The 22,897-nt window shown below is 48.7% G+C and overlaps 1 protein-coding gene across 10 annotated transcripts in view; it reads left to right on the top strand.

The window, feature by feature from the left end:
• The window catches only part of LOC114022691 (neural cell adhesion molecule 2), a 60,799-nt gene that overhangs the window by 18,423 nt on the left and 19,479 nt on the right, over positions 1 to 22,897 (top strand). For 3 of the 10 annotated variants that reach the window (XM_043526319.1, XM_043526320.1, XM_043526318.1), the window contains 5 exons: positions 714 to 1,043; positions 8,452 to 8,763; positions 9,834 to 9,947; positions 10,360 to 10,463; positions 11,012 to 12,006. In XM_043526319.1, the coding sequence (XP_043382254.1) occupies positions 714 to 1,043; positions 8,452 to 8,763; positions 9,834 to 9,947; positions 10,360 to 10,463; positions 11,012 to 11,173 (1,022 nt within the window). In that variant the 3' untranslated portion in view covers positions 11,174 to 12,006. Of the gene's footprint in view, positions 1 to 713; positions 1,044 to 5,353; positions 8,361 to 8,451; positions 8,764 to 9,833; positions 9,948 to 10,359; positions 10,464 to 11,011; positions 12,007 to 22,897 lie in introns of those variants that run through there. The other 7 variants (XM_043526321.1, XM_037877931.2, XM_037877935.2 and 4 more) reach the window with 5 other exon arrangements.

The raw sequence follows: 22,897 nt of genomic DNA, 5'->3' as shown, positions 1-22,897 counted from the left end.
AAAGGGGGGCGAGCACATGAGAACAAGAGCACACATCTCCTGGAAGGTGTTGAGTGTCTTCAGTTCCAACTTCCAGGGAAGCTGAGGGTGCTCCACGCCTGCCCACAAGCACTAAATTCCTTGCTAGATAGAGCCATGTAGCACGGTATTAAGGAGGAACAATGTTTCAATTTTAGATCTTTCACAGCCAAATGTTTCACATGGCTTCAAATTAGTCTCTAAACGTATGCTTGCCCATGCTGCATGCACACCCATTGGTACATTCAAAGCCTGCCTGCATGCATGGAATCCGGAATTTGTGAGAGATAACAGGGTAGTTAGACATGAATTCATGTCTGATTTGTGGATAGGTGAAACCTGGGGCTGCTTCTTATGTCAGATCTGGTTCACATAATGATCCATATTGCAGGAGGGAACCTCTCCAGACTGAACATTCGGGGTGGGGGTGGGTGTGGGGCTGGGTATGAGGGGATGGTTTGCTGGTTCCTGGCCAGAAACAGAAGTCTTGCCATGCATCATAAAGCTATGAATCGAACTAAGTGAAAGCATCACTTTAACCTCTGATAAGTAGGGGATGTTAAATGGCCAGGCTGGGAAAAGAACACAAAATACTGGAGGGGGAGACATTTATTTTAATACATCCCCAGTCATCAGCCATTGCCACTGAAATTCTCCTACATCAAGGTGTAATCGTCTGTGTTTCTCTCCTGCAGATTTTCCCAAGCTGACGGTGAATCAGACCCCAGGCAATATCGATGCATCTGAAGGGTCCGATCTCACCATGGAGTGTAGATTCACCGTATTGAAAAAACACAACACCTTGTATGTGAAATGGTATAAACATAACGGAACTGGGGGAACGAAGAAGGAGCTGATGAGCGAAAGAGGCTGGGGCTCAGCAGCCCAGGCTTTGGAAGAGGGTTTTGTTTCTTTCGCTCTGAAGAACGTGAACGTAACCGATACAGGAACCTACGTGTGTGAGGTGGGGAGCACAGCAAGGAACTGGTCTGCGTCAGGAGCCGGAACCCAAGTGACCATCACTCGTAAGTACCAGGATTTTCCTATCTGATCTTCATGGGGTGAGAGATAGCGAATGACAGCCTAACGGACAGAGAGTGAACGACTGTTGCTGGCAAAAGCAGGTATGTATTCTCAGGTGTGTAGAAGTAACCCATAGAAAATAGGGGCTTCAGCCTGTAAGGAATTGAAGGTAACATAGTTCAAAGCACCTAAGTGTTTTAGGAGCCTCCAAGTTTCAGAGGGGTCTTAGGCACTCAGGGCCACATTTTTAAGGCATTTAGGCACCAAAAGTTGTCGTTCGGATTTTCTAAAGCATCTCAGCACCTAACTCCCATTGAAATCAGTCATTTTTGCCAACAGGACTTAGGCTTCTAAGCCACGTAGGGACTTTTGAAAATTTCCCCCAAATGCCCCGAAGAGGGGTGTTCAGAACCTCCCAGGACTCAGGCCTCTAATAAGAACATTAAGGAGGGTGATGAACCTAACTCACCACTGCACCACAATTGCACTGGATGGGATAAGAAGCAGCCCCCAATGTTCATCTGCACCTGGAGCTAAATTGATGTTATGGCTAAAGAGTTGCTTCTTATTCTGTGAGAACATCTTCATCCATGCATAGAATGCATCCCTGTATGGAAAGTAGGTAGAAAACCTGGAAAAGATCCAGAGATGAGTGACAAAGATGATCAGAGGGATGGAATGCAGCCATATGAGCAACGGCTGGGTATGTGTAGTTTGGAAAAGAGAAGATTAAGGTGCAGGACATGATAGCGGTCTTCAAATCCTTGAAAGGCTGCCATAAAAAAGATGGAGAAAAGTTGTTCTCTCTTGCCATGGAGGGCAGGACAAGAGTCGATAGGTTCAAACTACAGCACGGCAGATTTAGAGTAAATCTCAGGAAAAACTTCCTAACTGTGAGCTTGGAACAGAGGCCCAGGGAGGGTGTGGAAGGGCCTTCACTGGAGGTTTTCAAAAGAAGGCTGGAGAGCATCTGTCTTGGATGGTTTAGCGGTTGTCAAACTGTGGGACAGGACCCCAAAGTGGGTCGCAACTGCATTTTAATGGGGTCGCTAGGGCTGGCTTAGACTTGCTGGGGCCTGGGGCCAAAACTTGCTGGGGCCTGGGGCCGAAACTTAGACTTGCTGGGGCCTGGGGCTGAAACCGGAGGGCTTCAGCCCTGGGCAGCGGGGCTCAGGTTACGGGCCCTCTGCCTGAGGCTGAAGCCCCTGGGCTTTGCCCCCCGCCCCTCCATGCCTGGGCCAATGGGGCTCAGGCAGGCTCAGGCTTCGGTACCCCCCTTCTGGCATTGTGTAGTAATTTTTGTGGTCAGAAGGGGGTCGCGGTGCAGTGAAGTGTCAGACGCCCTGGTTTAGACACAACAAATCCTGCATCTTGGCGGGGAAAGACTAGCTGACCCTTGCAGTCCCGTCTAACCCTGTGGCTCTAGGATTCTATGCCAAGGGGGCATCTGCAATGTGTGGGCATGGCAATACGTACAGAGAGAGGTTCTGCTGTAACTCTCGATGGCCATCCACCAAGCTGGTTCTAGCTTTAAAGGATCCTTCCCATCTGCCAAGTGAAAAGGAAAAGCTCATTTGAAAACCCCACATCCCGGTCACGATAGACCCAACATTTCTACTGCCGATTGCTGAGTCTGAGCTCACAGTTCTCACTACCGGCAACGGGGTGAGCACATGCTGCTGGGAAAAGGGAGCGGCGATACATATTGTGTGTGTATTGGTCTGATGATTTCTGGTGCAAGTGGAAGATGCTCAGTTGACACCCTGAGATTATGAACGGGAGAGTGTAACACAGGCAACTCTCAAGCACCAACTTGTGGCCAGAGGCCACTTTTCAGCACCTTACCCATTTCCCCCTCTTCAGGACCCTTTAACAACTCACTCAGTTTAAAGTTAGTTCAAACCATCACCTCCTGCAGTCCAGTAGCTTGAGTCCCCAGGGGCATATTGGCCCTCTAGGCCCCAGTGCAGTGTGTTGCTTCTGATAATCCAAAACAACACAACTCAAACTCACCCTGTCTTCATCCCAACTTCAGCTGGGCACAGCCCTACCTCCCCGAGGGACTGTCTTCCTGCTTCCCAGCACCTCCTCTTTGTCTTCCTCCACAGACCTTTCCCACTGGGCCTTGGCAGTCTCTCCCCTGCTTGGACTGGGTCTCTCCCAGGCTTCCCCACCTGGAGACCTTTCCTCACTTTCTCCTGCTTCTTGAGCTTTCCCCCTGCTGGCTCAGAACCTTGCAGGAGTTGTCTCACTCGCTGCAGTGTCCACAGACATGGCCACCATTTCCTGGGCTTGCCCCCTTCTCAGCAACTTCCTGCTTCTTTTGTACTGGAAGCACCTGATTCTGCTCAGGTGGGACTTATCCTGTAATCAGGGTTAGCTTAGCCCAGGCTCTCCAGCCCATGGGGCAGGCCACCCTGTTGCAGATGGGTACAGCAGAGGCAGTGCGGAAAGGCAGTATATTGTAGTGGTTCGAGCAGGAGACTAGGAATTAGGAGGTTTGCATTTTATTTCTGACTGTCACAGACTCCCTGTATGACCTCAGGCAAGTCATTTAGTCTCCCTGAGCCTCCATCTGTAAAATGGAGATAATATTTCCTCTCCCAACTTCTGTCTGTCTTGTCTATTTAGATTTTAAACTCCTTGGGCAGGTACTGGCTCTCTGCATGTATGTACACAGCTAGCACAAGATCAGGGTGTGCTTGGCAAATGCTCTGAAGCCTGGCATGTCGGTATTCACCTGTGATAGTTCTGAGTCACAACTGGAAATGCCAGCATGGGGCAGGTCTAATGCATGCACAGAAATGATGATTTGTTTGTACATGCGAATTCGAGTTTGTTTCCAGACACATTAGTCTGAGGACAATTTGTCCGCAACTCCAAAACAAGAGAAATGGAGTTGGGTTCTCAATTCGCAGTTCCTTTGTCTCCTCTGTTCTACTGAAGCAGCTGATCGAGTGTGCAAACCTCAAAGATCCAAAGACCCGAATCCCATCCCACACTCCAGGCTCGGTAACTGTTCTCAAGCATCTTTCCAACGTCAGCCAGTTTTAATTTCCTCATTGCCATTTGCCCCCTTGTGCTCTAACGCTCCTCAGTAACTATATTGAGCTCAAGTTTCCCTCTCACCCATATCTAAGTGTGTAACACAGGAATCCACTAATTCCTCTAAGCGTCACCATAACCATAGATAACACCATTAATATTATGGTAGGTTTTTTCACCTTTTGAGAGCGCGTGAGATGCGAGCTCAGGGGTGGTGGACAAAGCTCGAAAGATTTGGCGTATTCCTTCACACTCGGGATGCTTATCTGAATATTATCTGATCTGGACTTTTAGGAGGTTGCCTTCAGTCTCTGCGGCTTATAGTTCCCCCTTCACTGCCCTCCCACGCTGCAGGGCCCTAGAGCCTGGACCACAGCTCAAGCCCGGAAGTCTACACAGCAATGAAACCGCCCCGCAGCCTCATCCCCGAGAGCTCAAGTTGGCTGGCATGGGCCAGCTGCGGGTTTTTCTTTGCTGTGTTGGCATACCCTAAGTTAGTCCTCTTCCTTCTTCCCTTTCTCCAAGTACACTCAGTTGTCTTTGCCAATCTCTTGGGATGGGTTTGGTGACACCTCCCATTTCTAAACCTCTCCTCCCAGGTGAAGGGAAATTGAGCTTCAAAGCCACATTAATGGGAGCCTCATTTCCCCTTGTAGTGGTCTGTAAGTGTAGCTGGAAGTGGCATGTACCCAGAAGGGTTTTTTGTGGTTCTTCTTTGGTGGCACTAACAAGATAAATTCCTGTTGTTCTCTTCAAAGCACGTGTGATTCTCAAAGTTCAGGAATACTCTCCAGAGGGAAAAAATGAAGTCTCCACTGAAATTAGAACACAAGACAGCAAAGAGATCAGATTCACTCATTGTGCGACTCAGAAGAGGAGTTATGATCCCAGCACATGACTAGAGGAATTCTACAGTACATACAGAGCTTGCTATGGCACTTTGCCTCATCTTCTGTGGAGTCCTGCTTATGACTTTGTGTCAAAAGGCTTTATATGAAAAGAGGTTTGAAGATGATGTTAGGAAGCTGTAATTTTCCTGCTTTTTGTCAATGGCCAGAATTGTTTCTGGGAAACACAGAAATCTTGCTGTGGCTACAAACTGGAGAGCATCAGTTAACTTCTTAACACCTACAGGGGATATTTTAATGGCCAAGCTTCATAAAGGAGCCTGAAATGCTGGAGAGAAAAACTGTTTCTTTAAATACTTCAGCTGATTGACTTGTTTCTGCATCAAGGTGAAGTCACTTGTGTTTCTCTCTCTCTGCAGCTGTTGACCTGCTGGTGAATCAGAGCCCTGTCTTTGTCAATGAGGAGGAAGGGAAACAGCTGAACATAGCATGTAGATGCAGGGCTCTGGAGAAACCCGGCACCAAGTACTCTGTTAAATGGTATAAAACAGGGGCTGGTGGACACGAGAAGGAGCTGAAAAACTAAGCTGGCTCAGTCACAATAACTCTAGATTTCTCAGTGGGCCTGGCTTCTCTCACCTTGACTAAAGCCAGCATGAGCGATTCTGGGTTCTACAGATGTGACTTCGGCAAAAATGGCTGTGGGAATGGAGCCAGAGTTTACCAGGGTAAACAGCAGCATTATCTTCTCTGATCTGCATTGTCAGGATAGTACACTGTGGTCACCACTGACTCACACTTCCCACATGGTAACTGAAACCCCACAGCTACTTCCTAGTCTAGGACAGGGAGATGCAGTGGTATCTCAGAGATAGGCTGTGTGTAAATTATGGAGTGTTCTTGTAGCTGTGTGGGTCCCTGGATATTAGAGAGACAATGTGGGTCAGTGTGAGGGAGTGCACCAGGCCCCAGAAAAGGAGCAGTGAAGGTGGGTCCTCCAGACCTGCCTAGAAAGGCTGCAGGGTAGCAGCCAATCAGAGCTCAGCAGGCTCAGTTAAAAGGAACTGCTGGGCCTGAGCAGGTCAGTTCCTGGCAGGGGCCAGAGGAGTAAGGAAGGGTGCTCCTTGACGAAGCTCAAGGGAGAACCAGGAGGTGGGTTCTGGTGGCACTGGCATTTGGTATGGAAAAAGAGGAGTTAAGAACTTCAGCCCTGAGATAAGGGTGAAGTGGAAGGGACTACATGGGAAGCAGCCCAGGGAACAGCAGCAGCTTGACAGGAAGCAGCACGTGGCTGCTATTTGTAGAGTCCCTGGCTTGGGACCCGGAGTAGTGTTGGGGGGGGCCTGGGTCAGGGTGGCCAAAGCCCTGAGAAGGGGACAAGTTTATTTAGAAGCCCAAGCACAGAGCTGGAATTTAAAGGGCTGAAGACCCCGCAGAGGGCCATTTGCTGGACTTTGTTACCCCAGAAGGGGACTGAACTTGAAGGTGTGACCTAGCTGGGGCAATAAGAACTGATAAGGCAAAGAGTCTCCAGGGAGAAAGCCCTGGGGGCACCGCCCTATACCAGAGCAGGCTCTCCTAGTTCCACCACCTATCCTATGCCAATGAGCGCCGTTAGCTATGTCGGCAGGAGAAGCTCTCCTGCGGACATAGTGCGCTCCACACCACACTTTTGCCGGTAAAATTTTTGTCAGTCACGGGTGTGAAAAAAATGCCCCCTTGATCGACAAAAGTTTCATCAGCAAATGTGGTAATGTAGACAAAGGCTAAGTTTCCCAAAGCTGAAGATGAGCTCTGAGTAAGTTCAAAAACCTTGTCTCTCTCAAGTTGTCTCAGTAAAAGATATTACCTCACCCACCTTATGGGTAAGTACCGACATTTTAATAGTGACCATGAGAAAATAGTTTATTCTATTACTGCCTATTCAGAATTCTCATGTTACTAGAATATTAAATTGTCTGGCTTCTCACCTGCCGCTGTTGAACAGACCCATAATCTACCCAGTAATTTTGTCATTGTGGTGTTGGTGGGGGAATTCCTGACTCCAGCTCTGTTGAAGCATTTTTGAATATTTGCCACTGGCCTTCGTTAAATAAGGCTGTATAGATGTATTGGGCTTGGCATGCTGCCCTATTATTCTTATAAGTCTGTATATACCAGGGCTTCTGCTGCATTGGGTTACTATTGACTAACCAATGTCTCATCTGGAGGAATTGCCAACCTGCAGCTCCTTAAAGGTCTTTAAATGATCATTGGGGGGTGGGGGGACTTGGGATGGGAATAGAGGACTCTTCTCTATCCCCTGCTTCCCCATTATTGATTTGACTCCAATTAGCGAGGCTGAATTGCCCAAGAGTATTGACTCGTCATATGTCAATGGATGACATTTTAGTCTGGCTGCTAGATTCTTTGCGTAACATCAATTGCCAGTGATCGTTCCTGTGAATATCTGTAATATATGGACCTTAAGCACCACAGTAGAGCAGGGGTTCCTGTTCTATATGGATCCATAATGGGACATTATGAGCTATGCCCATGTACCACTGGGGCTGACTTAAGAGGAAGAATGTATTACAATGCCTAATACAATCCTTCTTTGCTTGCAGGAAGGTATTGTTTTTCCATGGATATCAGAGCTCCATGTTTAAACGTGAGGTCTAATTTTTTTTTAAGTAAAAAGCATGAACAAGAAGGGATGGGGCCAGAGGGACATTGGCAGAGCTTCCCCTTCGTTCTGATCTCTTGATGCTGTAGGAAGCAAGGGGTCAGGATTTCTTTTGATCATGTGAGTCAGTAGCTTCCCTCTGCCCAAAAATCAAAACAAAACTTAGATCCACAACCAAAAACGGGAAGAATTTCCAGGATAGTGCAGTTTGTTTTGGATGATGGTGAGTAAATGGGTTGAAATAGCAAGACCAGAGCATTTGAGAACATTTCAATGAATGTTCTGTACTGGTAAGTCCTGCTTGCAAAGAGTGTCCTTCACATCAGATCTGTGAGCCAAATCCTCAGCTGATACCAAAGGAGTGATGCTGATTTACACCAGAAAAGGCTCTGGTTCTGGAACTTCACAACCGGGATAGGAAGAAACCCTGAATGAGGCTGTCACAGAGAGTTTCTTAAAATTACCCCCACCCCAGGTACGAGGGCTGTAGCAAGAACTCCTCCCGAGCCTCTGAGTGTGAAAAACAGAACCTATTTTCTACGAAAGACCTGTAATTCTAGCCACACCGAAACACAAGGCACCCAAGAATCTCAACATGCTTCTTGATTAAAGAGGAACCAAAAGCAAACAAATGAGAACAAATTACTGGCAGAGCCCTGCAGAAACACCCTCCACCCACAGTAGCAATCTTGCTTCCTCCCATTGGAGATCTTGCCCAGTCATCTTTATCCATGACATTTAAAATATGTGTATATATAATTTTATATAAATTATATGTGTGTATATATACACACCAATCAACTGAAATGTTCCTGCACCAAGGTACAGTCACTTGTGCTTCTCTCTTTGCAGCTGTTGACCTGCTGGTGAATCAGACGCCTGCCGTAATGAATGGATTGGAAGGAAAAAAGCTCACTGTAGAGTGTAGGTTCAAGGTGGTGAAAGACTCCAGCACCATGTACAGTGTTACGTGGTATAAGAAGGGGGCTGATGGACATGAGAACAAGCTGAAGAATGGAACAGGCATTGTCACAACAGTCCTAGATTCCTCAAAGGGCCTGGCCTCTCTCACCTTGATCAAAATCAATAGGAACGACTCCGGGCTCTACAGATGTGACTTTGGTAAAAATGGTGTTGGAAATGGAACCAGAGTGACCATCCAGGGTAAATAGCAGCATTGTCCTCTCAGATCTTCACTGTATTTCCTAGGGAAGAATAAGGACCAGGAAAGGAAGAGCTAATGCTAATACTTTGCATGGTGTGATATTGATTGGACAGGAGTTGCTGGCAAACAGAAAGAGAAGGCAAAGCTATGGAAAGATTTGCAGTGAGAAGTCAGTGATTCCCGGTGGCTTTCCAGATCCTGCCCATCTCTTTTTCTTTTCTTTTCTTTTTTTTTTTTTTTGTCATCCAAGTACTTGCAACCCTCCCCTTTTCCTGATGTTCCTTGCACAGCAGCACAGCATTGCTGCCCACCAGAATTCTCTGAGCCCTGTGATGACGGGCGAATCACAAAAGGTTCAGAGGTTCGGAGAAGCACCTCCAGGTTCAGAAGCTCTTCTCGCCCATGTTGAACAGTCAATTTCACCATGATAGGCTCTCTTGTAAGAAGATTTCCAGTGTTTCCACACTTTGAGCAGGATGGAAATGCCTCTCAGTATATTGCTGGTTCTGCTTTCAGTCTTGGACAAAAACAAGAAGTGTCTAGACAGAGGATAGTCCTAAAAACCCACTCACTGCAGTACCACTATTGTAAACTTCAATGGTTTGGACCATAACTGTAGAATACTGTATTTTTTTTAAAAAAATAAGAGAAATCTTGTTGAACCTCAGCACAGGTTCCAGTTTGATTCTGGGTGAGGGTGTAAGCTAGTCCGTACTTTATCCTAACTGATTAGCCCATTGCAAATATCATCTTCTGACAAATGAAGCTACCAGGTTGGTGTCAGTTATTCTTCCAGCAGTGGTGGAGCAGAGACCCGGTTTCCCTTTTCTCCTTTGGCTGTTCTGCTGCGGGATGCCTCAGGTAGTGGTAGTGGTGGTCTCATGACCTAGCTCACAGCACCTTCCCCTGCCACTCTCCAGCAGGACTCCTGTAGAGGTGGTAATGCATGACCCAACCTGTGTTGTCTTTCCCTAGAACTAGTGGTGATGGGAGTGCAATAACTCAACTTGCCCTGCCTCTGTAGCGCCTGTCTAGTAGGACAGCAGCTAATGAATGTTTCTTTCAACAGCACGTGCCCAATGGCTAATGAGCTCTTACATTGTTGCTGCAGCTGCGGCTGGGACAATTCTCTTTTTGCTGGTGCTCGGTATCCTTTTGTGGAGATGGAGACAGTGCTCCAAAGGTAAGATTTACTTGGACAATAAATGCAAGCAATTTCTGTATGAAGGGAGCTCATAGGATGCCGATAGATTCTTCTTTGTGTCCTTCCTTTAGCTGAATAAGGAGTAATTTGGGGAATTTTTGGCAGTGAATGTACAGCAGCGGTGGTGAACGGGCAGCCCTAGTTAGTGAAGTCTCATACCTAAGCACAGATACCGCCTGGGCAATGGTAGGACTATTCTATGTCTCCTCCCTGACCTGAGGAAGCACCTCAAGGTGTGAAAGGTGGATTCAGTCTCCACGTCTATTCCACCTTTGGCTGGATTGCCAACAAAGCCGCCAATTATTGGCAATTGCTCGGGTGGGAACGTGTGGGATGTAGATACTGCTCCACTATGAACTAACTAGACTGACAACTACCTCCTTCATTGAAGTGACCCAAAGGTCATCAGAGAATTACCAACTTGGCCACAACTTCATTTTTTTTCCAGAACCACTTCAAAGCAGGTCAGAGGCAGAGATGACTCAGATGGAGACGGTGAGTTGGAGAGCTTATCGTAAGAGCTGCATTTAATTTTTCTCTCTAGCATAGGGGTGTTGAGCATCAACTCCAGGAATCCAAGGTAATAAAGAAATCGGTTCTCCTTTTACAGACTGCTCCAAGAACTTCAGAGTAACAGAAAATGAGCACTAGTCCTGAATAGGATCAGGGGTGGTACGACATTTAAAAAGTTAGAAGGGAATCAAGAATTAATTAGCCTTAGAGCAAAGATAAAGAGGACATAAATTAGCGATTGCGCAGGATCTTCAGCGATAATAGAGAATGCAGCATTGGTTCCAGGCAGTTGGACTGGGAAGTTCAAGGCAGGGGGAATCTTATGCAGCTCTGGAAACCTCAAAATACTGGAGAATGCTGCATTTGTTCCATGAACTTTAGAGGTATCTCATAATCAGAATACAGCTTCCTAAAAAGTCAGCACACCCTTATAGTGCCTGTGTCAGTGGAAGATGGTCTAGCATTATAACAGTATGATATGGGCATGAAAGGAACGAGCAGTCTTCACTCATTTTCCTCTTGCTTTGCAGTCTTCCCCTCCACCAGCCGATGAGGTGACTTACGTTGACTTGAACTTCCACAAAAGGGACACAAAAGCAGAGGAAGAGGTTGTTTACACGGAAGTGAAGATACGGCCAAAACAGAGAGATGACAATGTCATCTACGCAAAAGTCAACCCTCATCATCACTAGGGGAAGAGCTAGTGGGAATTAACAGAGGGGTGACCAGTATTTCACGTCTGTTAAATGCAAGTCTCCATGAAACAACGAATTAGCTCTTAGTAAATGATGGTCCTTGGAGATCAAAGTCCTCTAGTTATGAACAGAACAGGCAGCAATGCAAGATTCCCTCGTTTCCTGCTCCACCAACATGCCTCAACTCTGATGTGGAGAGACCAATTCTGTGAGCAAACGGCGAGTTCTTCTAACCCATCTACTCTTGGCCTGTGTGCCGTGATTGTAGCCAGGAAATGGGCCGGGCTGTGGACAGTGGTTCACTAGGAACTGAGTCGAGACCAGAAATTCATTTAACGAACTCACCAGCCATCAGAGTGTTGCAACTTTTAGTTGCTATTTACCAGCACTGTATTTGAACAAGTGACCGAGAGCCAAGCCCTTGAGCCGCCCAAGTATGGAAAATGTTGCCATCTTGTTGCGGGAAGCCCTGTCCTCCACTGAAGATGCCCAGTGTGCTGAAAGAGGAAGGAAAAGCCTCCGAAGAGCCATGCTCCCTACACTGAAGGATGTACAGTAATGCTGAAAATGCTCAAGAGCAATTTCCCATACTTTCATGAATAAGACTGACATGATTGTTTCATCTTTCTAAGCACAAAGTAGGCTTCTCTGTTGGGAGTGAATTAAGCTTCCCTGGATTCCACCCACTTAAGAGCCAAACAACAACAATATGAATCGCTTTGCAAGCAGATTTTAAATATTAACTAAAGCTTTTACAGCAAGGATTAAGTGTGTGCAATTGCACTGATTTAAATGGAGTTATACCTACTTACACCAGGAATGGATTTGTCCCCCTTGTGTCTGCGTGGCTTTATTGTAAATTTAAAAAGGAAATGTGTAATTTAAAAAAAAAAACATGCCATCATTTCTAGCGGTTTAAGTAGATTGTGCTTTTGAAAATATCCCCAATAATTTTAGATAAACCCCCAGAAAAAATAACCAAAGGGGCTGTTGGGCTCCGAAAAATGCAGAGACCCCAAAAAAATCAACAGGAGTGCCTTTGAAAGTCTCCCCATAATGCACTGATTTTTATGACTTCTGCAGATGAATGAGATATAACCCGTACAGACCACAACTCGTGGATGGCCATCAGGATACAACCAGAAGAAACAGCACAGCAACCATGTGAACACCTGCAACATGTTCTGCTTATTATTAATACCCGTGTAACCCTTCTGCCCGTCAGAGTTGGCAGCAACAAGGGCCGGGTTCAATATCTAGGGGATCCATTCCAATAACACAATGCAAAACCGGCTCGAGCCCCCACCCAGTGACCTGGGACAAATATATACCACCCCCGCTGGGTGCCTGTGCTTCCCCTCTCGCAAGCACAGAGTCTGAGTGTGGCAAAAAAGCCTTTTAATAACAGAGAGAAACAATGTGGCATTATGTTGGGGAAACACCACCAACAGGATTCACAACACAACCCATGAGCAAAAACCCACCCCAAGCAAATTGGGTCGTGTCCTTTCCCTTTGGTTCTTGAGTCCAGCAACCTGAAATCACCCAAAGTCCCAAAAGTCCAGTGACCCAAAAGTCTCTGTCCCTGGTCAGGGCAGCCCCAGAGTTTGAAAGTTTATCTGCAGAGCTTTACCTCCCAACCTGGGTGGAGATCGGGGGATGGGGGGGGGAAGAGAGGTAAGGGGCACCTTACATGATCTGAAGCTGACTGCCCCACAGCTCCACAGGGCTCCGCTCCGCTCCACCAGCTCCGCATCCCATAAGCAGCTCCCACTGTCCCACGAACTGCTCCACAATATATCTTCAGGCTCCCCCACTACTTAACACAACACCCAGTGATTTCAGCTCTTAGGTGAATTCAGCTTGTACTAGAGGAGCCTCAGTGCTGGTGTACCATTAGCCCAAAGTGAGCTCAGCAGCCTGTAACTAGACTCCTAATAGAATCAAAATTAGCTCTGATATTCCACAGCGAAGAGAAGAGGAAGTGTAATTAGCATGTAAAGCCCTCACTAAAAGACCTATGCCACCAAATATTAATACTTGTCCCCAGTCTCTCTCAATTCACAGAGTTTTGGAACCCATGACCCTTGCCTAGCGAGTGCTACTTAGTTGATGGTGAGTCCCTCCATCATAACAAAAGGCCAAGTACAGTTCCAAGCACAGTTCCCATAATCAGGGTAATAACAATTTATTCTTCCTGCCCCAATAACAGAGACACTGGGGATCCCACAGCAGCCAAAGTGACCATTTGGGCAGCTATGGCCTCATTCTAGGCAGGGTGGGTGTGCCTATGCAAATGAGATCGGCCCCTGAAGTTCTTTTCCACAACTTGCCACACCTCACCATCAGGTGTCAGGGTGGAGCTCATCCTGACTCTGCTTACACCTGCATCAATTCATTATTAACTAAGACATGGCATCAGCCATTTTCAAGACTGAACTCCCAAAAGAAAAGGCAGCTATCAAATTGCATAAGGGGCTTGGGCCCCTTATGTGGGGTAGGTCTTTAGCCACATCAGTTTCATGAATGCGAATGATGGGTTATTCAGTGGTAACTGTTGTTCGTTGGGTATATCACCTCTGCAGATCCACCCAGGGCAAATCTGCAGAGGCAGTCCTTCCAGAAGAAGAATTGGGTGACTAAATACCCATCACCAACACCACATATGCTGGGTGGAGACCAAATTCAAGCCTGGCTGAAGTCATTAAGGTTTTCACACATTTACACCAAGACTGTACATGTGCCTTACAATATAAATAAGAATGACCATGCTGGGTCAGATCAATGGTTCATCTAGTCCAGTGTCCTGTCTTTGACCAGTGCCAGATGCTTCAGAGGGAATGAACCGTACAGGGCAATTTCAAGTGATCTATCCCCTGTTGTCTAGTCCCCCCTTATGACAGTTGGAGGTTGAGAGACACCACACTGAATGACTAAGCTGTATACAAAATATACAGCGGCTGCCCTAAACACTACAGCTTACAGCGGAATTACTGCTGGTGGTTTAGGCCATTACTGTGCAATACTGCATAGACTTCTTACCACACCAAATACTTCCACTTAAGGGCTTCTTAAAATGCCTCAAATGCCACAAGATTGGAAATAGCCAACTTCAGTTATGGACAAGACAGTGCGTCATTGTTATTTTTGCCATTAGCAAAAGCCAGATCCTGCCCAGCAAAGACTACTGCTGTTTGCTGTGGGAAAGTGAAGTTTATGAGTCACCGTGAAAGGGGGAAGTAAAGTCAAAGGGTAAATTTCTGCTTCTGCCAGGGCTTTTTTAGTCTTTACTGAACCAGAATCTGTATCAGCCTATCTGAAGAGGGAGAGTTTGGCAAGAAATCAGAAGTTGAGCAATGTTGATGAAAACAACTAACTAGAAAAAAAAATTCTTTCATTCTTGGTCTTTCTTCTTTCCACTAGGAAATTAATTATGCCATTATTTTAAAAAGCAGCATATTTGAATAAAATGTAGGATTTCTAAAAAGTCCAGTGCGAGTTTTAGACACAACTCTCAGTGAAAGCCAAGGGAGCTGAGCACCGAGCTACATTATATCCCGTTGACATCCCCAGGCTAAGGCCAAAGGTACGTACATTGACTGTAGTTTGGGTCAGAGCCTCCATGGAGTCATAACTGACGAGGATCTGGTTCCATAACATTTAAAGAGGATTTTGTAAACAAGACGCTTTCTAAATGCTCTCGGACAGAGGTGCCCATAACCATCATCCTGGATCTACTGGTCTGGCAGGATTTTTTGGCTTCCAAGGTCTCACAGAAACTATGATCTGCCAACCTTTAAAAGTAACACAGAGTCAAATGAAAATGAACACACTGCAAGTGTGCAGAGATCTTGCTGCATATCCAGCTGATTGTCTAAAACAGGGGTGGGCAAACTACGGCCCGCAGGCCGTGTCCAGCCCATCAGAACTTTTAATCCATCCCTCGAGCTCCCACCAGGCAGCGGGGTTGGGGTCTTGCCCCGCTCTGGTGCTCCAACTGGGGAGCAGGGTCGGGGACTTTCCGCACGGCTCCTGGGCAAAAATCAAGGTTATTCCTTTGATTGGAAGTTCCCCAGAGTGGGGAATCTCATCTGCATAGTCTCTGTCTGCCTGCCTGTAAAAGTTCCTGCCCTGGAGTCAATTCACAGGCTATCCCTGCTTCTCCCACACTGTGGGTGTTTCTGTTGCGGGCAGTAGACAGGTTGGTAGGAGACATCAGCTGGTTTCCTGTACCTTTACCTGCTCTTTGCCTCTGCTGCTGCCCTTACCTAGAGGATGAGGCTGCTCAAAAGTGAAACCAGAGGGAGGCGTTTTCACACCTTCTCCTGCCACCTGTGCTTTCTCCTCCTTTTGGGTTCTCCGCCCTGTGCACCCTGACCCTCTCCCGAAGCACTGGCCCTGGCTGCTGCCTTTTTCCCAAAGGTCTTGACTCCACCGAGCTGTATCAGGTTTTGCTCTGGCATCCGAGAGGGGGAGGGGAGAAGAAGAGTTAGAGGTTGGGCAGAGTCCCATGCACTGAACAGCAGGAACTCGCCAGGCCTTGGCATGCCCTCACCCTTATTCACAGGCAGAAATGACCCGGACCTGCCGACAGTGTGGGGGGGCACAGAGTGAGGGCAGCGGCTTCAGCAGATGTTACTGAGCATGCTCAGTACAAACCAAGCAGCAAATCTGGGGGGCATGTGACCCCGTGTGCCACCCCTCCCCCCCCCCCGCCATATGTCACCTGTGATATTGGAACAATTTGTATAGTGGGGGGGCTGAAAGCCATTGAACAAAACTGTAAACCCCATATGTGATGGAAACCACTTCAAGCCAGGGGGTGTTGTCACACCCCCCCAGCACCCCTAGTTCCAGCACCCCTGCGCATGGCCTCTATTCTCAGGGTATAAAAGGAGCAGGGTGTGGGCAGATAGTCACGTCGAGAACACACTCATTCCACCTCATGTTAATGAGGCAGAGACTGGTAAGAGCTGGAATCAGCGCTCATTTCCGGTGAAGAACACCACCCTTATTGACGTATACGTAGTACTGATCCTAAATGAATAGCTTATGTGCCAGTAGGTGGTGCTTTTTGCCTTGACTGTCTCCTAATACACATACAGGTGGGCGAGGTGATGTCTTTTCCTGGACCAACCTCTGCTGGTGAGAGAGAGAGACGAGCGTTCCAGCTGCACCAAGCTCTTCCTCGGGCCTGGGCAAGGTACTGAGAGTGTCACCGCAAGCGACAAGAGCAAATCGATAGTTTAGCACAAGCAGTTAGCACAGATTCTAAGGGACCGGTCAATTGTCTTTTATTGGACCAACTTCTGTTGGCGAGAGAGCGAGGGACAGTCCCCCCAGAATATAAGGTGAAGAAGAGCTCTGGGTAGTTCCAAAACTTTTGTCTCTCACCAACAGAAGCTGAGCCGATAAAAGATATGACCTCACCTGCCTTGTCTCGCTGATATCCTGGGACCCGCGTGGCTACACCAAGGCTGCCTACTCATCGCGTTTGTATAGCGCTCCGGTAAAAGGGGAGCACGGAGCTAAATGTACAACTTGCTACTGCAGCTGGGTAGGAAGGGAGGAGGGATAGCTCAGTGGTTTGAGCATTGGCCTGCTAAACCCAGGGTTGTGAGTTCAATCCTTGAGGGGGCCATTTAGGGATCTGGGGCAAAAATTGGGGATTGGTCCTGCTTTGAGCAGGGGGTTGGACTAGATGACCTCCTGAGGTCCCTTCCAACCCTGATATTCTATGATTCTAAGGACTCGGCATCTACAGAGCAGCACTTCCAATAAGGCAGGCTCAAGTTCTCCTGTCCCATTACTCATGCAGCGCCCTGCACCGGGAGGGCGTTAAGCACAGATCCTCCAAGGTGCTTAGGCACCTAATGCCCAGAGAAATCAATGGGCGTTAGGCACCTGTAACCTTGGAGGATCTGGGCCTGAACGCTTGCGAGCAGGCTTTGTCCTTCTGGCGCAGGTTCTCCTTTGGAGTGACACTGTTGCCGTGATATTACCGCTGTAATGAGGGATGGTTGGCTATTTGCGTTCTCGCTCTTACCGACATAGCTATGACCGTGTAGCCATTTTGTTCCTGATCCAGCAATTTTATGAAACTTCACTGACGTTATTTGTTCAATTGCACTTTTCTTTGTTAGAGAACAGACGTCAACGGGCTCTGAGAGCTAACTTGCTAATATTTCCTGTGTGCAAATAAACATTAAAAAAACAGCAGATACAGCAGAAGAAGTAAAAAGAAGAAATGTTTGTGATTGCCCCGAAAGGCTTCTTTCAAGCAGTAATCTATGGAGAGTAGGAGGATGAGGATACAGGCCTCATAGGGGACTACAGCGGGATCCACTCCCCACCCCCCTCCCCGCCCCGGACCACGTTCTGAAAATGCCTAGGGCAAGTTGGCACCAGGGGCGGCAGGTTTGTGTAATTTTTGGTGGTGCCCAGAATGGGTCCCGCCCCCACACACACCTGCCTTGTAAGCCGATATATATTTTTTAAAATAATGTAAAAATTTGAGGGCTCTGGGTGGACTGGGGATGATGGGTTTGGGCTGTGGGAGGGGGCTCAGAGCTAGGGCAGAGGGTTGAGGTGCGGGGCTGAGGACTGCGGGATGGGGCTGGGTATGAGGGGTTCATGGTGCAGGAGGGGGCTTAGGGTTGGGGCAGAGGGTTGGAGTGCGGGGGGGGGTGAGAGCTCTGGCTGCGGGTGCGGGGTGGGGGATGAGGAGTTTGGGGTTCAGGCAGGCTGCCCCTGGCTGGGGAAAGAGAGGAGGACACTCACCTTGCATCACTGTCACTGCATGTGCCCCTAGGGCCCCTCTCAGGTCCTGGAAGCCCCCTCGAATCTCCTATCATAGGTGCAGGGCCGGGGGCTGCCATCACATGTGTGTCTTCTCCCCTACTGCATCCTCACTGGAGGGTGGGGGATGGGGCTGCCCCTTGCCCAGCGTAGGGCAGGAGCAGTGACTGTAGGCGGGGGTGGGGGGACTGTGCTGGTGGAAGGTCCTGCCGGAAAAGGGAAGGGTCCATCAGAGGGGGAAGGGCAGGGGCAGCGTGGGGCAGCCTGGGGCAGCCTACCCTGGCACTAGTGTTGGGGGATGCTAGGACCCTGCGGTGGCAGTTGATGCCAGGAGCTGGCAGAGCAGAGCAGAGGGGCAGGGGCAGGGGCAACTGATGATGGACGGACAAAACTGACTCAGAGCTGATGCTAAAAGTGAATATGCAGCCAGGGTTGAAGCTTAGATATAGACGTTAGGGCAATGTCTAATTTGCCCTCTCTGAGCAGCCTCAGACCTGGATGCATAATGGGTGAAATCCTGACCTTATTGAAGTCAGCTGGAATTTATAAACTCCGGAGGTTGGAGGTTTATAAACTCCATACAGACAGCCGGATCCCACCCATGTGCAGACTGGTCCTGGTTCCCAGCATGCAAGGGAAATCAGGGTTGCCATACATGGATGCATCTTGGCACAGCAGGGAGGCAAAGGATGACATCTGCCTGTGCCAAGGGACACCATCACACCCTGTCCAGCTGCTGGAAAAGTTCCTGAGGGAACATTGGCACACACCCGGGGGCTGAAGTAGGGGGATGGTGGTAGTGGTTCAGACAGGTGCAGTGGCCAAGGTAACAGATGGACCCCAAACTTGTTTGGCTACCAGCTCTCTCAGTCTCTCCATTAGGGAATGCCCCCTTCCCTATGGTGTGCCGTCTGCTCCATGAACGGGTTCATCGGTGTGTAATGGCATGGCACCCACCTCTCATGGGTGCCCCCTTCTGGTTGGGTGTGTCTGCAATCTTTAAATAGTCCCAGCCCTGGTATCAGGCCGTACCTCCAAGGCTTCCTCTCTGGAGGCAAAGGTTTCGCCCTTTTGGTCTACTCTGGCCCCAGCTGGGCCACAAAGTAGCTCAGTTCCCCTTCTGGGGGTTTCTCACTGTCTGATTGTAAGCCAATTCCACAGTGGCCTATTGGAGGGTTGGGGGAGACCCAGGCCCACCCACTACTCTGGTTCCCAGTCCAGGGATCTTAAGAATAGCAGCCACCGTGTCCCTTTAACTACACTGCTTTCCGTTCCCTGGGCCACTTTCCCATGGCCCCAGCCTTTGCCAAAGCTTCACCCTTACCTCAGGGCTCACCTAAGTTCAGGCCCAGCAGCCAGCCAGGAGCCCTTTCTCGCTCCCCCAGTCCCTGCCAGCACTGAGCTCTCTGTGGTGCTGCAGTTCCCTCTGGCCAGCCAGGAGCACCCTGTGCCCTCCTCTAGCTCCAGCAATCCTGCCTCTGTGCCTGCCTAACAACAGGGGAAAGCACAGGGAAAGAAAGAGACACTGCCCCTTTATCTGGTTCCCTGGAGCTTTGGAGCAGCACCACAAGCCCCTCACCTCTCCAGAGCAAAGGGACATCGCACTGTGTTTATCCAACTGCCAGACCAGCTTCCTTACGCACCCTCATTTCCAAACTTGTGCAGCATGGCTCAGTGTGGGGAGAAGCCAGACACCAGGGACAGGGGTAGCAGGATTTCGTAATCTTCCAAGGGAGAAAGGACGGCTGGGACTAACGTTTTCTCAGATAACCAGTGTCCACTTTCCCTCCCTGGACCTAACCCCCAAACTCCACCTCTGTTCTGTGCAGCTCCTCTTTGTAAGTGGATAGAAAGAGTGTAGCGGGGGGGCGGGGGGGGAGAAGTGAAACACCGAAACTGAAAGGACAAAGGAAATGGCTATTAGACAAACAACTGTACGTTTTCTACAACGGTCCCACCCTCAACGGGAACTCTTCTAAACCCGCCCCCTCCCTTCGCCCAGTCTGTGCAGCCCCAGGATGTCACTGCCAGCGTGCTGGCCAAGAAATGCCCAGACAGCCGGGCACGATTGTTCATTAATAATCTGCTTTATAGCTTCTGCGAAAGGTATAATAATGGTTGATTGGAAATCAATAAAATCATTGATCTATAGCCGCGTCTTGCTCAGGGGCCATTTAAGGACTGAAGTGGAGTCGGGCTTAAAATCAGGAATGTAGCACCAGAGCAAGAGGGATATTGGTGTGGGGGTGGGGGTCCATTGAAACTTACCAGTTCTAGGTTCTCCTTGGGCTTGTTGGGGGGGGGCTTCCTCATCCACCTTCTCTGGGTAGAGGTGCAGAATCACATGGTCCTCATCCTCCGGCTCTTCCAGTCCTCTCCTCTGCAGCTCCTGCTGCCTCCTTGCCCTGGCCCTCATCAGCATCCCGTCAGCCAATGAGGCCGCAGGGCTGAGGAAGGGGTCGTGAGCTCTGGACTGGGAGCCCTTGACAGCACCGGGTCCAGGTCGTCATAGAAGGGGCATGGACGATGACGAGCCCTCCCGCAGCAACTGCTGGAGCCTTTTGGTCTCCGCTGCAGGAGCCTCAAGTGTTTGACTTGCTCCAGCCTCCCTGGAGAGTCCTGATACAGGCGAATGTTCCTGCTGCTCCGGGCAACGTCGGGGAGGATGGTGTACTCCGACCGCACACTGATCAGCAACACCCACGTGTGGTCGGTGAGCCAGGTGGCTGCTCTTGGAGGATCCAGGTTCACCTGTACTGATCAAAAGAGTGCAGCGGAAAGCTGATGTGGTCAGCACAGTTCATGCCTACGGGTGAAAATGAGGGACTTGGCCCTTTATAGATTGGGTAAGGACCAGGCAGAAAAGGATTCAGTGCATTGTGGGGCTGGAGGTGGAGGACGATTGAAACGCGAGATCTGGTATACTCCCTCCCCCACCCCCCCATCCATGCTGCCAGTTGGCATGGGAACGGGGACAGGCCACAGCCAGAGGCATGTACACCACACCCCTCAGGTGGCCTAGCTCCCTCGCTCTCTGTTTCCTGCAGACACTTGGTTCTGGGCGACAATGGGGGGTGATTGCACAACCACAGGCCTAGACACGGAAGACAGCCCCTAGTGTAGATCTCGCCTTAGTCTGTCTGAAGTAACGTGAGATTTCCTTTTGCCCATCTGCACTGCCTTCCTCTTGATGGGTGTGACATACTTCATTGCCTCCATCATGACAGCTGACACCTGTTGCATTGCTCACATCTACACATGCATGGGCAACGGTGCTGCCTTCTTCCCAAACACTATCACCAGGGACATTCCCTGTCACATCTGCTCTCCTCTTCACATCTGCTCTCCTCTTCCCTTCACAGCTGTGACCCCTTGCTTTGCTTACCCTCCATTGGGGCATTGCTTATTTACCAGTGGATGCTGCACTGCTCTTCTTGTTAAGTAAAACATACTCTTCATTTTAAACTTAGATTGCCAGGTATTAGTCGTTGCCTATGTAGAGTTAAGTTGCATCATTTTGTATGAAGGGACCTCACATCTGTGCACCTGGGTCTGCCATCTTCTGGACGTGGTGGCATGTATCAGGCATCAGGGATTTCCATTCTTAATCATGGATTTAATACCGCAGCTACCAAGGCCTTCCATATGCAGGCAGCATGTCAGTCTGAGGGACTGATGGGCCAACAGCAGAACTGCCCACCCAAACCCTTCAGGATCTTTGGGGGCTCAGATAAGATAGGACTCAGCTGTGACCCATGGCTGGGTTTGGGGTTTAGTTTTGCAGAAGGGAATAGAACCTGATGAGATTTTCAAAAGCCAAGTTAAACCTGCCCCTCCATTTTGCTCGTTCTTTGTACTACAACCCCTCTGCACCACTCTTTGGGAATGACACCTGTATTTTAAATGGTATATTTTTTATTCGGGACCCCGATCCACGCCCCGTCTGAGAGGATACAACTGGAATAGAAATTACTCAGACCTTGCAGAGGGAGATTCAGGGCCACGGGCATTGCTGGTCTGATACTTTCAAACTTTGGGAAGACTGGGTTAGATGCGTCCGATGAAGTGAGCTGTAGCTCACGAAAGCTTATGCTCAAATAAATTGGTTAGTCTCTAAGGTGCCACAAGTACTCCTTTTCTTTTTGGGTTAGTAAAGAGCTTTCTAGAGAAGAGAGGAAGTTTAAAAAATTTATTCAACCGCAATATTTTTAAATTCACCGTGTGATTTGAGAACGTTCAGTGTGACAGAATAGGGAAGTGGGAAGGGGATACTGGCAGGAAACTCACACGTGGAACAAAGAATCAGCAGAAAAAAATACCATAGAGCAGAGGAGAGTTCCCAAGAGCCAGCGCGGAAAGGGGACGGGGAGAGAGAGTGCAACAACGGCTCTGGTGTTAACTCAGACAATGAGCTGCAAGAAATAAGAGCATCGGCTGTTTTAGCAGCAGATCTGACACCAGGGACCCTGACAGTGCTGCCCAGGGAAAGGTTCTCTAAGGAACATGAGAGCCCAGCTGGAAAGGCTCTCTCTGCTTTGGCCACTTTTCCTGTCTCTGAGGATGGGTGAGTTTGTGGGGTTTGACGCTTTCAGAGGAGCGAGTGTTTGGAGGGGAAGGAGGGATGAACTGTAACAAATATTTCTATGGAATTAAAGGGCGTAGAGAGGTAACGACTGTGGTATTGGTTTTGGTCTGAGCATCACCATTAAAAAAATCAATTGACAGCATTTTCTTCTTATGCCAGGTCTACACTAGAAACTCTTGCCAGGACAGCACTGTCAATGAGAGGTGTGATTTTTATGAAGATGCTCTGTATCAGCAAAAGCCCCAGTGTAGATGTGATACCAGCCGGAAAATGCTGTTCCCAGAGTAGCTTATTTTGATGAAGGAACGGGTGGGACCTGGACTTAGCAAGAGCACTTT

Source organism: Chelonia mydas, chromosome 12 (genome assembly GCF_015237465.2).
Source record: "Chelonia mydas isolate rCheMyd1 chromosome 12, rCheMyd1.pri.v2, whole genome shotgun sequence".
In the NCBI taxonomy this organism is placed as follows: Eukaryota; Metazoa; Chordata; order Testudines; family Cheloniidae; genus Chelonia; species Chelonia mydas.
This window is presented reverse-complemented; position numbering and strand designations above follow the sequence as displayed.